The sequence below is a fragment of the Thunnus albacares genome, chromosome 16 (genome assembly GCF_914725855.1).
Source record: "Thunnus albacares chromosome 16, fThuAlb1.1, whole genome shotgun sequence".
Lineage (NCBI taxonomy): Eukaryota > Metazoa > Chordata > Actinopteri > Scombriformes > Scombridae > Thunnus > Thunnus albacares.
This window is the reverse complement of record NC_058121.1, coordinates 13,156,828-13,173,059: the sequence shown is the minus strand read 5'-3', so window position 1 is coordinate 13,173,059 and position 16,232 is coordinate 13,156,828. Positions and strand designations below refer to the sequence as shown.

At 41.1% G+C, this 16,232-nt stretch overlaps 1 protein-coding gene across 3 annotated transcripts in view; it reads right to left on the bottom strand.

The window, feature by feature from the left end:
• Window positions 1–16,232, bottom strand: part of wasf1 (WASP family member 1) — a 65,797-nt gene that overhangs the window by 2,255 nt on the left and 47,310 nt on the right. For 2 of the 3 annotated variants that reach the window (XM_044377283.1, XM_044377281.1), the window contains 5 exons: window positions 14,977–15,094; window positions 5,392–5,448; window positions 4,285–4,448; window positions 2,428–2,607; window positions 2–576 (listed from right to left, as the gene is read on the bottom strand). In XM_044377283.1, the coding sequence (XP_044233218.1) occupies window positions 2–576; window positions 2,428–2,607; window positions 4,285–4,448; window positions 5,392–5,448; window positions 14,977–15,094 (1,094 nt within the window). Of the gene's footprint in view, window position 1; window positions 577–2,427; window positions 2,608–4,284; window positions 4,449–5,391; window positions 5,449–9,264; window positions 9,349–14,976; window positions 15,095–16,232 lie in introns of all 3 variants that reach the window. The other variant, XM_044377284.1, reaches the window with a different exon arrangement.

Here is a 16,232-nt window from a genome sequence, read left to right as displayed (position 1 = left end):
CCTTTTCGGATAGCCTCCAACAGCACACTGCGAGCGTCGCTGATGGGTGGCAGATTGGTGGGATGGTGCCTCTTGCTCCCCACGTCGTGGATGGTGGCGTGGGGCGGCGGGGAGGCCATGGCTCCTGCTGAGGGGAAACCCGGCAAAGCTGGCACGCCTGATGGACAGGGCGAGGAGCTCCGTGCTCCGGGGAGGGGCAGAGGAGGAGGCGGCGGGGGAGGAGGGAGGATGGTGCCGTCTGACTGGGTCGCAGAGCCCATGGGTGGGCCCTTGTCCAGGACCTGCTGGAGACGGGCCGGGGAGGAGGAGTGGAGGGGAGGTGCCACGGGTGGAGGGGCCGGGTGGAGCACCCCCGGGGCGATCTGGAGAGGGGCCGGGGGAGGCGGGATGACCGGGGGCTGCTGCTGGACTGGTAGAGGGGGAATGGGGGGTGGAGGCGTGCCCCGCAGGCCCGTGGAGGGTAAGGGGGGAGGTGGAGGGGGAAGCGGGGGAGGAGGAGGAGGAGGAGTGTTGGAGTTGAATCCTGCTGTCCGGGCTGGAGACTGAGGTCTGCTGTCGGAAAAACCCGAACTGGAGCTGGAGGGAAGAAGAGAGACAAAGAAAAGCAGGTCATGATGGAGAATAAAAGTGAGGGAAACCAGTCAGCATCACTTTACAAGTGTTGCAGAAGAAGATATTTATTTTGCTCTGTTTATTTTTAGGCATATATATTGTTTAAATGATAAATGAAACATAATTCCTAGTTGAAAAATGTGCAGCAGTACATCAGGCTCAGCTGCTGCTCACCTTGACCTCTTTAATCTTATAAACTCCTGCTGTGAAGCTAAACTTTGACCGGAAACCAAAACCTTTTTTTGGAAGCCAAAGTTTCCTAAAACACAAGTCATGTCTGAATTTTGGGGGCAAATATGTATAAAATGATGCACAAGTCATGTCACAGATTTCTATTTGATGGTGCGGCCATAAAAAAAACAAGGAGTCTTGGGTTTGAATATTTCACTGAAGAGTTGGAACACAAATAAATAAATACAGAGCATAGGGTGAATGCTTTACTACCAAACAGGGTTGAATAAGATGATCGGTTTCAACCTTAAAGATGCCTGAGGGAAATAAAATGATAAACTGAATGTTAAGGAGTTAAATGTCATGTTTACAAGGACTGACACTGGTGGAAGTGATCAGATTTTTGAATATCAGTGTTGTCAGAGAGATTTAGAAGTTTGGATGGAGTAATGATTCCCCTGCAGGCTATTCTTCACTCTATCAGCAAAGTACAAAATACTACAAATCACAGCGTGCCAAAAGGTGCATCATGTTAGACTGCCAAATTAGAGGGTAAAGGACACTGCATATCAGAGAGGAGTGGTGAAAGCACAGAACATCAAAACCTGACTAGAACTGGTACATTAGAGAAAGAATGTTATCAGTAGCGGCCATTCACTGATACCGAGGCTGTATGGGTGGATTGAGCTATTAACCCGGGACATTGCAACACAAAGACCGACACGTTCGCAAGTAAATTTTCTTCCTACAGAGAAAATTGCTTCAGACAAATAGCACAGCGAGAGAGAAGGGGGAGGAAAATTATGTAAGTATTTCCTCTGAGCACGCTTGAGGCTGTATCTGTACCGATATTTTAGAGGAGATGAAGTGAGAATAAAGTGAGAAAATGAGATATGGAACATGACGATAATAACTTAAAAAAAAAAGGAAGAAGCATTATGACACCAGAACCAAAGGTCAGGAAAAAAATATTGTAGAGTAAATAAGAACAGGGGACAGAGAGAGATGTGGGGTAAGAGGTTTTGGGTAAAAGGAGAAGATAGCTGAAAGGACTTCTGCAAAAATCAATGAGATATTTTCCTGGTGCTGCAGCCGCAGCCTTAATCATTCCCTCTGATCTCTCCATCCCTTCAAACAGTGACATATGCGGCAAAAGTGTGCAGCAGAATAACAACCTGTAATACGCTCAGTGGCCTTAAAACTTTATTGATCCTTCCCTTTTCCTCGTCTTTCCTGTTTTTTCTCCATCTTTGGCCCAAAACACAACACACAAAACATCCATCCGTCCCTTCTTCTTCTTCTGTATGCTAAGCTTTAACAGAGCAGAAAATCCTCACCCTCTTAAACAGAATGAACACACACAGAAAAGTAATGGGCTGCCACTCGCTATGACCAATTGATCCATAAGAGAAAAGAGGAGATAAACAAACAAACCAAAGTGACGGGGCGGGATTGCATTTTTGTGTGAAATAGTATTTATGAATTAATTTTTCACACTTGTTTGAATCAACTGAAGCAGGAGGAAAGTTGGCAAACTAACTTTCTGGCATGCAAATGTGAGTGCTACTACTAAAGATTTTAAATAAATTTTATGAAAAATAAGTATCACTGACTGGTTTCAGTGGCGCGACTCGCATGTCTCACCTGATCACAGAGGGTGGCTTGATCTCTCCCAGTGAGTGCATGGGAGGTGGAGGCGGTGGAGGGTCGTGGGGCCGCGAATACATTCTGTCCCCGGTACGGTTCAGCAGCTCGTTCATCTGGGTGTAGGGCAGCGCCGCCAGCGAGAAGGGTCCGTCCAAATGCTCCATGTACAAGGGAGCCCTGAGCAGAGAGAGATGCGTTTTCATTTTCTCACTTGTCATTTACCCCACGTTATGTTTGGGTTAGTCTTTGAGCTTCCCTCGCTGACTTTTGCAGCATCTGTTGTCACTTTCAGTCGTATCTTGCGTACATCCTGCATACATTCATTTTTCTGTCATAACTTTATCACAGGCATAATAAATCAGCTAAAAAGAGACAGATCAGATATCGTGGCTATGACTTAATGCTCATGCTACAAATCGAATATACCGATGATTTCTAACCACTTTATGGCCCCTTACAATGACGCAACATCTACATGAGTCAGTGTGTGGTGACTTTTCTCTTATATCCTCCTGAAAAGTCAGAAACATTAATATGATGTTACTTAGCAGAACTATGATTTTTCTTCTTTCTGAGCCTGTAAATCATCTCACCACCCCTTAGAGGCTGCGAAACATTATAATTAACAACAACACTGGTAATGAACTAACAAAGCCAATCAATTGAATCACTAAAAGTGATTGCGGTGAACATATACACAGGATGTGAGAGTCCACTTAATTGAAATGAAACTCAGTGTAAAAAGAATGTAAAAAGTTCAATCAGCAGCTCAAAATCAACTGTGCTGAAAGTATAAATAAAATATCAGAGAAGGAGAAGAGACGTATTTAGGAAATACCACTTTCAACAAGCTGAAAGTCTTCTCTGTGAATGAACATTAACATTTTACAACTCTTAGGGATGCCATCATGTTTTTCTTAGTTGCTCTGTTGATTCAACATCTGATCCAGATATTTCAACACAGTAAGAATAACAACATTTCTTGTACTCATGCAAGAATGAGTAATGAGTTTTTAAAAAATGGCTTAAACTTCTTTTTCAGCTGTGTCTTACACCAGAAATCTGTAAATATAAAAGTGGTTTAGCCACAAAAACAATTGAGGTGATGCTTTGGCAGCGCTGTGCATCATTCACACCTCGTCTATTTGACCATGACGTCAAAAATGTGTTCATTCACATCATTTTAGGTGAATTCACAATGTTGTATCAGTTTACCTTATATTTATACTCAATCTATGCATAAGATTTTATGTCAGCTATCCATGGAACTGACAAATCAAAGAAAACCACCAATTTGCATAAAAACTTTTCTTTCATTAATCTCATTTACTGGCAGGGAAATTATTAAATAAGAGTCACATTGGAGCTTTGAAGCATAATAAATGCTTTCACAACTGTGAGGGACCCTAATCATCGCTGTTGTAGCTGCATTTCCTTGGTGCCAGTGAGGTGTAAATTGAAAGGACCCATTCTCTGTGGAATGGGCACATTTTACTTTTGTAGATCTGAGTGATTTCATCCTGCAGAAAAATCTGTGTTCATCCAATCAGTATTTTTGAAGCTCAATGCTCTTTTAAATCAGGAGTTATACCTTCTGTATTTCCATGGTTACCGAGATGTATACTTATATTTTAGTCTCATCACTTGACACCTAAAGTGAACTGCTAACAGGCTGAATAGCAATCAAATAGGGTGACTTTCCTAGGTTGAAAAATTGTAATTAAATGCCTTAAAAAAGGTCTGAGAATTTTTGGTGTGGTTAGAACCAATTTCCTTCTAGACAGGAAAACAGGTTAATAATTCATGGTTTAAAATGTGGTGTAACCTCACACTGGCAGGGCCACCTTCACACACCTGTTGTCGTGGTAACCCGCGGAGCCGTTAGCCTCTCTGTGTTTGTCGTCAGGTATGTCCTGCGCCAACTCTGCACCCAGTGCCAGTTTCTGCCACTCCTTCTTACGATCGTGGGGTGCCCGAGGTACCTTCTCCGGCTCCTGAGGACGGTCTATTGCCTTCAGCTTTGGTAGGTGGGTGTTGAGGGGCAGAACAAGATGACAATGATGATGTTGTGGGAAGAAATGGTTCGAGGGAAGAGGAAGATGGGCAAGATGTGGGAAACAGTAAGGACCGAACAAAAGGAGGAGTTTACAGGAGATGGTTTGGGGATGGAAAGAAAGAAAATTGTGAACAGAGATGAGAAGGAAAGAAGAGGAGAGAGAAGACAGATTAGCTGCTGTTGAGTAAATGTCATTCATCTTATAAGACAAAACAGACAGTGACCGCCTGTTGTACACTATCACAACAGGCTAAGGTGAGATTTATTGTCAGATTTAGAAATAAAAAGAAACACGAGTAAAAGAAGCATTTTATGACTATTCAAGTAGGAGACCAAACACACAAACCAAATCAAAAAGTTTACAACCTCCTTTAAAACTGAATGCCACTACACCATTTTCAGTTAACTGTCCATGGGCCATATAAAGATCTATATACACTACACCAAAGCCTCATTCCTGCACAATTCATCTTGATTTTACATAGCGGCTAGATATTGTCATAGCAACAAGATGATGTGAGCTTTTCAAATAGACAGTGTGCTGAGCTAGTTCACTCAAGAGGCAAATCACACAAATGTTTAAGAAGCAGGCTTCTAAAAAAAAAAACTTCACAGAAAAGTAAATATTGTCATACCAGCTTGGGAACAGGGAGTGCTAACGGACTGACTTAGACTAAATCAAATCATTATACAAGTGGAACTCAGAAAGTAGTAATAAAGTGACAATTTGAAACGTTTTTTTGCACGTGTGAAAATCATTTACTCAAGTCCGTTGTCAAACAGCACTCCCTGGCTCCCAGACTTCAGCATGACTGACTTTTAACACACACACAAAAAAAGAAACTGAGCTGTTAAGGCAGAAATCACACACATTGTTTGGAAATAATCGCTGTATTTTCACATACCTGCCCTGGAAGGTCTAAGTACCTATAGACCTGATCATACATGCGGGGGTCCTGCAACTACAAGAACAAAAACAAAAACCACAAGAGAAGCACCAGGGGTGAGGGGAGCGGGTCAAAAAATCAACACGGCGCAGGATTGAGCACAACACCGCTGCACACAGTCAACAGGGACAAAAACAGAGTGGGTGGTGAGGACAGAGTGGGACAAAAGGGAAAGAGGGGAAAAGAAAAGTGCTGTTAAACAGAAAATGACAACGTGCACAGCTCGGGATGTCACAATGCAGGTAGGGCACACAGCAGCACACGCAGTCCAGTGTACACACACACACACACACACACACGCTGGGAAAAAACAGAGCCGAGCTTCGGCACAAACAGAAAGAAGACTGAGGTAGAAAGGGAGAGATCTCACTGGAATGGAGGACGAACTACAAAGGTGTATTTCTACATGTGGGGAACAACTTTCGAACCTATAACAGCAGCACACAGTGAGGAATGACATGCAAAACAAACACGCACACACACGTGTGAGTCAACTCAAAATAATACATGGCACATAGGAGCACAAGAACAACAAGGACACTAAAATGAAGAAGTTCAACTAAATACTGGTATGCATGAAAGCACCTCCTCAATTAGTTTAGTTATCCTGAACCACCTTATGCATTCATATCATCATAATAATATGCAATCCTGACATAATAAAATAAGATGACATTTTCTTAAAGGATAACACTGGTGTCATTCTATGTTTTTCTCATTATCAACAAATCCAAATAACAAAACAACATCTTAGTTGGTTTCTCAATACTTCTAACCTCTGCAGCCCATTTGTTCACACTGAAGATGAAAATGAGGCTAAATAATTTATTTAAACAGCTGGGAATTGTAGTTTTTAGCTAAGGTTACTAGTTGAAGATTGAAATATTGGATTTGTTGCTATTTTCAACTGTGGATTTATACACATTTGTTACCCTTGTGAGTATTTACGGCAGCGGGACACTGTGTGTGTGGGATTGACTCAAAATAAACTACAGCCTACATGCTCATTGTAATGAAGGAACTTGTCACCCAGTGCAACAATGTGTCTCATTGATGTGTTTTCTGGACAACAATGTAAGAATGTGGCACAGAGAAATAAGCTACATGAGGCTTTGGCTATGCAGGCAACACTTTCCAGTGGGATCAATTCATTGTTGGTTTTGGTCTTAAGGGTGAAATAAAGTATAAATAGTATTCTACTAACACATAACATTTTCCCCTGTTGGCTCTCTAGCTTCGGAGGAATCAAATGATTATTACAGTCCTATTTTTAATAGCAGACAGACCATGTAGACTGTGTATGTGTGTGTACACCTGTGTGTATGTGTTGGTGTATCATTTCCCCCCATCATTTCCAGCCTGCGACACCAGCACACTCCATTAAAACCAATTCTAATTGATTTCTTTTATGTCACATAGATCCTCCAGGGTGGCCTTTCCTGCTTATTAAATAACTCTGTGTGTGTGTGTGTGTGAGCTGGTCTTCAAATGAAACATGCTGGCTGACAGGCGGCTGATTCAACACATCGTGGGTTGTGGACAGCATCTCCTCTGCTTTGGCTAAATGATGTTGATTTTGCCCGTCCACTGCTGTTGCCAGGCCACTGAGAGCGAGCACGGGGATAAATCCTAATGGTAATGCACATTGATTAGGTTCTGATTCATCATGGCCCATTACCCCTGATGAGGCATTGGCTGAGGGGAAGCCTCTGTGCCCAAAGCGCACGCACACACACACACACACACACATCCAGACAACCATCCGCCTCGTACTCTCCTCCAGCACTTTCATATATCTGGACTGACAAACTGAATATTATTCATTCCAAACATGAGTAAGCAATGCATCCTGACAACACTGTCTGCTGAGGCTGAAGGAGCTGCATCAGAAGGTCAAATATTTTAACTTATTGCCATTTTCCCAAACTGTGCTGAGCTTTTAAAATTCAGCTGCAATTTGGAAGATTAATTTTACTCCGACTGAACTCTGACTTCCTAAAAGGTTTGCAGTCATTGTGTCTTGGCAATATTTAAAGAAGCACTAAAGAGCACATTTGCAAAGTAATAGGTGATCACACTATAATACTTCTCTGGGATTTATAGACTGTTATTATGGGATTTTGGTTTTATTGATATTAAAATAGGGAGTGACGGGAAGGACAGGTGGTTGATAAAAGGGGAGGAAAACACAGGTAAAGAGCCAGAGTCAAACACATAATGCCACCAGACAACCATCTGTTCAACAGAGCATCAGAGTGAAAGTTTTAATGCAGCAGTGTGGCTGTGACAACAGACTGGGGGGGGGAAAAAAGCAAAGAGTAAACAAGGGGGGAGGTTCACTGTATTTATGTAAGAGAGAAAATGAGAAACAGGGACTGTGTGGTGTGTGTGTGTATGTGTGTCTGTGTGTGTGTACGTGTGTGTCACAGCTTTTATAAATGTAGCTAATTTCAGAGGGCTGTGCGCTTCTGCTAGGTCGTCATCCTTCATCTGAATGGACTGGTGCTGGCAGAGAGCGTGTCGCTGTGTGTAAGCAGTGTGTGTGTGTGTGTGTGTGTTTGTGTATAGATTTATGTTTATGTACAGAATGCAATCGCATGTGTTTGTATGTGCGTATATATGTATACATACTTGTACTGTATGTGTAGTTTTTTTGTGTGTACCTGCAGGTGTTTTTGTAGTTTTGTACGCATGTTCAATGTGTCAGACTCAGCAGAACTGCAGCTATGTTACTGAGTAAATAACCCTCCACAGGGAGGCCCGCAAAGGCGCACGGCCAACGGACCACCCTGCTGCTGACAATAACACAAACCCCTAACACAATACTACACACATTACTGCTGCTGCTCATCTATTCCATTTTTGCTGTATATACTTCTACAATATTACTCAGAAATGACTGTTCCTCTGATGAGATATTCATTGGACAAGTGTGCGGTTAGTTGGATTGCAATATTCTGATATTCTGCATTATTATGAAGCCTTAACAGCAATATCAAATAATGTGCTTGATACCTTTAAATAGCAGAAAAAAAAACGTGTACCAGCAACAAGTATGTTTTGATATCTGTAACTAATATTTCTAGCAGCAATCCGGTCGACACAGAGAAAGAAAGCAGTGTTAGTATGACCACCAAAACAATGTCAGCGAGGCAAACAAGCTGAAGAGGGCTCCCGTTCCGCAGCAATGTGCAGTTAATTCAAACCAAGCAAACATAAGACTGATCTGAGATCTTTTGCTGTTAGTGAACAGTCTACTCCTTGGCTGTGTCCCAAATTCCTTATTCTTACAGTTTCCTATCCTCGTTCCTAGATATGAAGGTATAAACAGACAGATATGGCCAAAACACATTCTGAACCACAGTTTAAAGCATTAAACCGACTTTATTTTGAATTTTGCAAATGTTTTGCCAAGTTGTTTCAGGTTTGGTTGAGACAAACCAGGCATAAATAAATGAAGAATTTTCTAGTGCCACCCACTTAACCTTGAGTTGTAATTGCATGTTAGCAGCTATTATGTCAAAAACTAAGCGCTGTATTCTGTGAACAAAAATGTACTGAAGAGCTACATGTTGTCAGACATCTAGACAGATTTCAAAAGCTAGAATAAATACTAAAAGATTTAGAGGAAAATCAGTTTCCATTTTTGGAAGATTACCGGTAAAAATCTAATGACTCCTGGTCTCCTACCCCTAGTACAGAACTGGGATGCAGTCAGGACAGGTAAATACTGGAGGGTTTGTTAGTATCAGAGCATCAGTTAGTATCGGAGGGCTGCAGGCTACCACGTGGGAAGCAGATGCTCTGGCGGGGGGGCAGTGGGGGTCTTACCTCTGGGGGAGTGAGGAAGGTAGGAGGGGTTTCAGAGAGGACTCTTATAAAGCCCTTGGGACACACAAGATAAGGCATTTCCAGCTGCACAGAGTTAGACAGAGTTAGACCGGGATTTAGAAGAGAAACTGTAAAGCAAAGGCTGACAGGAAGGAAGGCAGAGGAAGAGAGATCCTAAAGCAGTATTTCTCTTTTTCTTCTGCCAGCAACACTACAAAATATCACATGTTCAAAGGTTTTCAAACAACTTATAAATAATCTACATTATCACTATTTTTGACTGTGAAAATTGTTTTTATAAAAATGGAAAAATGTACCCAAGATATAACTGTTAAAAGCACACGTAGAGCTCTCAGTCCTCTATTTTTACTTTTAGTTCAAGTCAGTCTTGACAGTTCACATACTGTATGTAGGTGGTGGAGGAGAGGAGTTCTACTGCAAATGCGCCGTCTGCAAAGGCTGGATATCATTTTGTCACTCCAAACATATCGCTGAATGTCATTTCCAAACCGCAGTCTCTTGCCTTACCTTCAACGTTTCAAATTGAAACTTTCAATGTTACCTGTGATAACAAGCTAACAAATACTCAAACAGTTGCACCGGTTTGTGACAAGCTACAAGAACAACATGATGAGATGAGTCATTAGCGCACTGGCAGAATAAATCCTGTCTTGAAGTATGTAGATGCAGCATCCTGACCACTTTATTAGCTCATTAGAAACCATGCAGCACATTGTGCCATCTAATTCTGGTTTGAAGTCAGCACTTTTTTTTAACCTGTCCCTTGGAGCAAAGCGTCCAAATGGTCCATGTATAACAATGACTGTAAAGTCGTGGCAGATCATGTCCATCCATAATTCAAATATCATGTTCAAAACTGTTGTCACTGTCCTGCAGATGGACAAATTCATGCATACAACGTTGTCCAATAGAGAATGTAGGCAAGCATACTGAAAACACGAGTGATTTATTCGCTAACATGTAAATCACTCCTTTAATAAGGGGCTGCATATGATTTACAACACACTAAATATACTTCTTAACCCACATGCGTACAAAAGGAGCTGTTTACATAGGAAATATCTGCTGCTCAAGAGAGCATGTCTCTGGTCGGAAACGACCATTAAGCCTGGTACATGCTGTAACTGTGTTGTGGACAAGGCAGGCTGAAATATTTAACATGTACATTCTTTTGCTGGAGGATAATGGTTTTTTGTAAACATGACTTTTACAATAACCCCAAGATGTACTTGCTGCGATATACTAAAGATAGCTGAGATCACTGTTGCCGAAGCGTCATAATGGTTGAAAGATTGAAAGGTCAACTTTTAAAATGAATCCCCCATGTTCTACTGTGTCTGAGCAATAAAGAATCTTCACATGCAGCTCCAATACTCGATTAACATCCACCGCAGTCTGGATGAAAGTCATTCATCATTCATCTTTTTGCACTGGAGCAACTGAGTTCAGGCTGAGGTGAAACAGGACCCTTGTCCTAGTCCAAATATCTTTCATGAAAACCCCCCGTTCAGGGTGTCAGTCTCGGTCCATCTCTGTGTCAAACCGCTCCGAGCCTGCTGTCTCTTGAATGGACCCGAGCAGTTGCCATGGCAACATGGCACAGCAAAGGGGGGTAAAAAGGATTGAGTGCTCTTTGTAGTGAGGGGAAGGTAACTTAATTTGTGTTACCTTTATATTTTTTATCAGAATTTGTGTGTGTGTCTCACAGGCATAGCAAGTAAAAAATGTGTTCTTTATTGTTTTGTGGACTTTAATTATCTCTTTGTAAACAGAAATTCTGTTTTTATGGACCCAAACAAACAACTTTCACAGCTCCCTATCCATTTCTCTACATCTGATATTGCCTTTGTAGATTTAAGCCCTTGTAGTCTTTTGATACTTTGGCATTTTGGAATTCAGTCAAGGGAGATTTCTTCACCAGTCACCTGTGACAACGCATGAAAAAGTTTTTATACTGGCTTGTCGATTAGTAAAAGTGAATCAATGAGCACCCACTGGTTTTAATGAGGACTGGCGGTGATACTTTTAGACTAGAACAAATAAGGAAAAAAAGGCTGCAACTTTAATGTCAATATATTCCATTAGAATGTCTGTGAGAGCTATAATGAGACAATAGGAGGAGAGACAGAGCCAAAGGGGATTCTCCACAGGGGATCCAGACTCTCGAGACAAACGGCGATGTAGTGTGGACTCAAAGAGAGGCGGCAATGCTCTTTTTCTCCTGTCTTGCCAACTCTCTCTCTCTCTCTCTCTGTCTCTTTAGCTTCTTTTCTAGTGAGTCCCTGGGACTTTCCTCTCACTCTCTCTGTCTCTGTCTCCCTCTGACTGAATGGCTCAGCACATAGTCTACTGCTAATCCACTGAGGCGGAGGCTAACACAGGAGCTAATGAGATTAGGACACTGCAGGTTTCTGTTCCCTTCCCTCTGCCCTGTGCTGCTTTTCATTTATCACTGGCTGCTAATCTGTGTGTGCCTGTGTGTGCTATAGTGTGTGATTGTGTAAATGTGGTTTCAGACTAATTATTACTATTGGTAATGTAGAGATTTATTAAAGTCGTACTATGAATATAAATAAATATATTACCAATAAATGCCAATAAATATATTCAACCAAAAATAAAAACAACCTAGTAGAGGATAAAGTGCCAAACTGAAAATATAAATATTGTACGTAGCGGTCTTACCCTTTCTACTCTTTTTCTCTTTTCAGGTTTCCAGATGTAAAATTTGTTAATTGAGAATCCAATTATAGTATGGTTGCAGATCAGCCGACATTTTTGTTTTAAACATTCAAGTAGTTTCTCTTCAGCATTTCTTTCAACTCTAACTAACTTTGCATCATGAATTTCTATGATTTGCTAATCCTCCTCCAGGAGATACATTGTAGACTATTCCGAATTTTAATCCTCACAAATGAGACCTTTTCTCTATAATGTATGATGCAATGCAGAACGCTGACACTTTACATGAGGAAACTTCAAGGTTGCTTGAGAACTGGACCTGTTTTTAAGTGAGTAAATGAAGTTAAGGAAGTATTTAACATCCATGTACTTCTGTTTAAAACAAGGCCTAAAAAAAAAGGGTTTTAAGGTTTGACATCCTGGTTCAAACTGTACGTCTGCTATGGATTTCTACTACTACTACTACTACTACTACTTCTGCTACTTCATTCACTGAATTATTCAATCTGGTGTTTCAACACCCTGGGCTAAATATTTGATTTGTTGTGGTGTGAGAAGAAACTCTGACCTTAACCATGAACTGGGTCTCCCTGTTCACCAGCTTAAGTCAAATGCTTTTGCCTTTCACTGGAAGGCATCCAAACCTTTTTTTTACTGGTTCAGTGGATTCAAGGGTTGATGTTTTTTTGGAAAACTCTGAAGAGTCAGACACACAAAGCTCCCTTAAGACAAGACCAGATCTCTAACATCTTCGGGCGTCTTCGGGTTAATTATCTTGTACATTAGAAATCCTGGCTGCCTTGCATGTGCACCTACAGTTATTTTTAGGCTACAGTTGTTGTGTATGGATAGTGTTTGAATATCAGCCTTGTTTCCTCTCCTTCTTTATTCGTTTTCATTTTGTGGAGAGGATTCGAACATTTTTTGCCACTCAGTGTGTCCAATATACAGTATCCTTTGATTAGAAACCCCTGATAATAAGACTGGATATTTCTGTATAAGGAACATATACTGACTTTCACAATACAACACTGACTTTCAGTGGTATCGTATTGTTGTTGTTTTAAGCTCTGTTGTCTAAATGAATGATTCAGAGCAAAATATAAATAACTTAATTACAGATATTGCAAGTTGTGTTTTACACATTTGAAGAATATTGTCTCATGTGAAACATCACATAATTTTATAGCATTGAACGTCAATTTTACTTGTGATTTTGCATACATGATGCCATATTGTGAAGTATCACATTTTTTTCTTGTTAGCTTTGTGATTTCGACCATGTTGCACAGCTGTAATTAGTAATATAAAGTCGCAAAAAAAAAAAGACTGCATGACAGACGTTGGGGGGAGAAAAAGTGAGAGAACTGGAACATTGTCTGTCACGGCACAAAATGTGTTGGCAGCCAATCTCAGATAGCGTCACGCTGACTGACAGGTGGCAGGGCCTGTTAGGTCATCGACACTGCAGCTGCATGGTAGATCATGGTGCATTTAGAAGGATCTTGACCGCACATCCATGCCTGTGTGTGTCTGTCCTTTCTGTCTGTTTGAGTGTGTGTGTTTATATAACCATTTAGAAGCAAAAGGATGATATGGGCGATAGTCTGTAATCTCCTGATAAAATAACAAGGTGGCAACACACACGATGACAAGATAGAACCACCCAATACGCTAAGTGACCAAGTGTAAATCTACCAATGTTTTACACTAAATTTCACCCATATGTGCATGTGTATGTCTATGCATAACTTCAAACTTATTTTCCAGCCTCCTTTCAATTCCTGATTCTGTACGCTTTCCACAAACACACACATACATAGCCTCTCCATACTGTATTTACCCTGATCCTCATTCAGACCATTTATGAGCCATGATGGTTGCACAAACCAACAAATATGTGTGCGTAATTCCTCTAATCCATCCTGCTCCCTGAGAATGTCTTCTAGGCCCTTCCATGGGGTCTGTCTAACTGCCAGTGTGGCGAAGAGGGAAATGAACATGGCTTTACAAGCTGAGCCCACCCGGGGCTTTAATTAGAATGAAATCATTGGAATGAGCTTTGGCTACAAGCAGTCATATCAACCTAAACCTCTGATGGAAATAAGGTCTATCTACTGTTGCAAATGAGCTGTCTGTTTTCTTTTACATTTTTTTTTAAAAAATATGCATTTGTTTGCTGAGCTAATGTAAAGCTGATGAATACAAAACTACCAAAAAAAAAAAAAAACACATTTAAATCTCTCTCAATCCTCCAAACTAATTTTTGGCTAAACTTGCCCTCCATCCTCTCCACACCTTTCCTGCAATCATTAAAAACCTTTATAACTCACAAATTATATGCTCTTCATTCACAGGAACCCTCACTGGTAATATCACCATCCTTATTCCTCGTTGACATGATTGTTATGAGCTTTGATTGACTGTGAGGGAGCGAAATGTGGAGCACACCCTGCTTCCCACGCAGGGAAATGCAATCTGGTGCTGATTAGAGCTCCTGGCACTAGGGGTGGGAAACCCCTCTATTTTGTGTGGGCTATTTCATCTAATTTGTGTGTGTGTGTGTGTATGTGTGTGAATAAGAGCTCGACATCAGCTGCATGTGAGCACAGATCTTCTTCACTGGTCCACGGATGTGTGCGCATGTTTGTGCACAGGCGGAGAGATGACGCACGGTGCTCTCTCCGTGTGAGAAGCGGGGGCAAGTGACCAGCAGCTGCTCCCATTAATTAATGATCACACGAGTAATAACTAACAGGGTTGACTGACTGGCGGAAGAGTCGATTAATCTATGAGCGGTGGCTGATTAATGTGTTAGGCTACATGGTATGTAGCCAGGCCTGCGAATCTATCAAGTTTATTCATGCAGCACAACATCAATCTGTATCTGTGGAGGTTACAGGAAGCCTCTTGTTCACTCTCACTCTGTGTTCATGTACTCATCACAAACACCTCAAAGTAAAATGTCCACTACGAGGGGCCCCTGTGCTTGTCATTTTCCACACATACCTTCTGTTTCCGCCTCTCCTTCCGCTTGTCTTCTGTGTCCTGCAGCATTTTCTCTCTCCACAGGTCAAAAAAGTATGAAGGATTGGTGTAGAACTTCAGACCTTCCTTCCCATCGTCCCTGCGGACAGAAAAAAGGAATCTCATTACATTTTCGTTGGTCTTCTGAAGAATTCTTAAATTCGCTCTCTAAAATAATTTATAATATGTGACTTGTATGTGACAGTACAGCTCACTTTATAATGAGTACTTTGCCTGAAATAAAAACATAAGCCTGCAACTAACAATTAGTTGCATTATCATTTCATTTGCTGATTATTTACTTGATGAATTGATCAATCGTTCGGTGGACAATGGCCATCACAATTTCCCAAGGTGATCAATGTAACATCTTCAACGTAAGACTAATAAAAGCAGAAAATCTTCACATTTGAGAAGCTATAACCAGAGAATATTTGGCATTTTTGCTTCAAAAATGACTCAAACGATTCATCAATTATCAAATTAGATGCATGTCAATCGACTAATCCATAATCATTTCAGCTTAACGGAAAGAAAAGGCAGATCAGAGTGCTGAACTGCTAAAAAATAGCCTTTTTCCTCTTTATTTTACCTTTTATGATCATTTTTCTTCTCTCGTACCCCGCCCTTGACTGTCTTAGTCTGCTTTCCTTTCAAGTAATCATATCTGTTTACTCTTTGTCATGAATAATAGCAAACGTCCTGCGTTATAATTCATTCCCTCTCAACTCTGCTCCTCTCCCTGTCTCCTTCACTCTCATTACAGATGCCTTTGTGGTTCATGGTCACTAGGGGAAACAGTGCCATGATGACAGGGAGGGAAACATAAAAAGACTTCTGACGGAGGCAGGTAGTTATCACATTATCACAAAGGTCCCTCTTGAAAAGGAAATTATCATACACGAATGCCCACACATGCTGTCTAAAAATGTCATTTCATATCAGTATCGGGAAAGGTCTTGCAATTGTCCTGCTGATGTCTTTCTTTATGTCATACTTTATAACTGATCCGTTTTGTAACATGTGGGAGGCTGCTATCTTCCTCTATTACATCCTTATTTACAAAGACAAAGACTAATCAGCAACATCCATCCTTTCAATCTCCACCCAGACAGTTCGTGAAACATCGAAAGGACTTTTTTGACACTTCAAACCATCAAGAACAAAACTGAGTCCCTAGTTCCTCTGGTGGAAACGCAGGTAAAGTTCCTGAGTTCTTGGTCCCCGGAAAAGTTAGT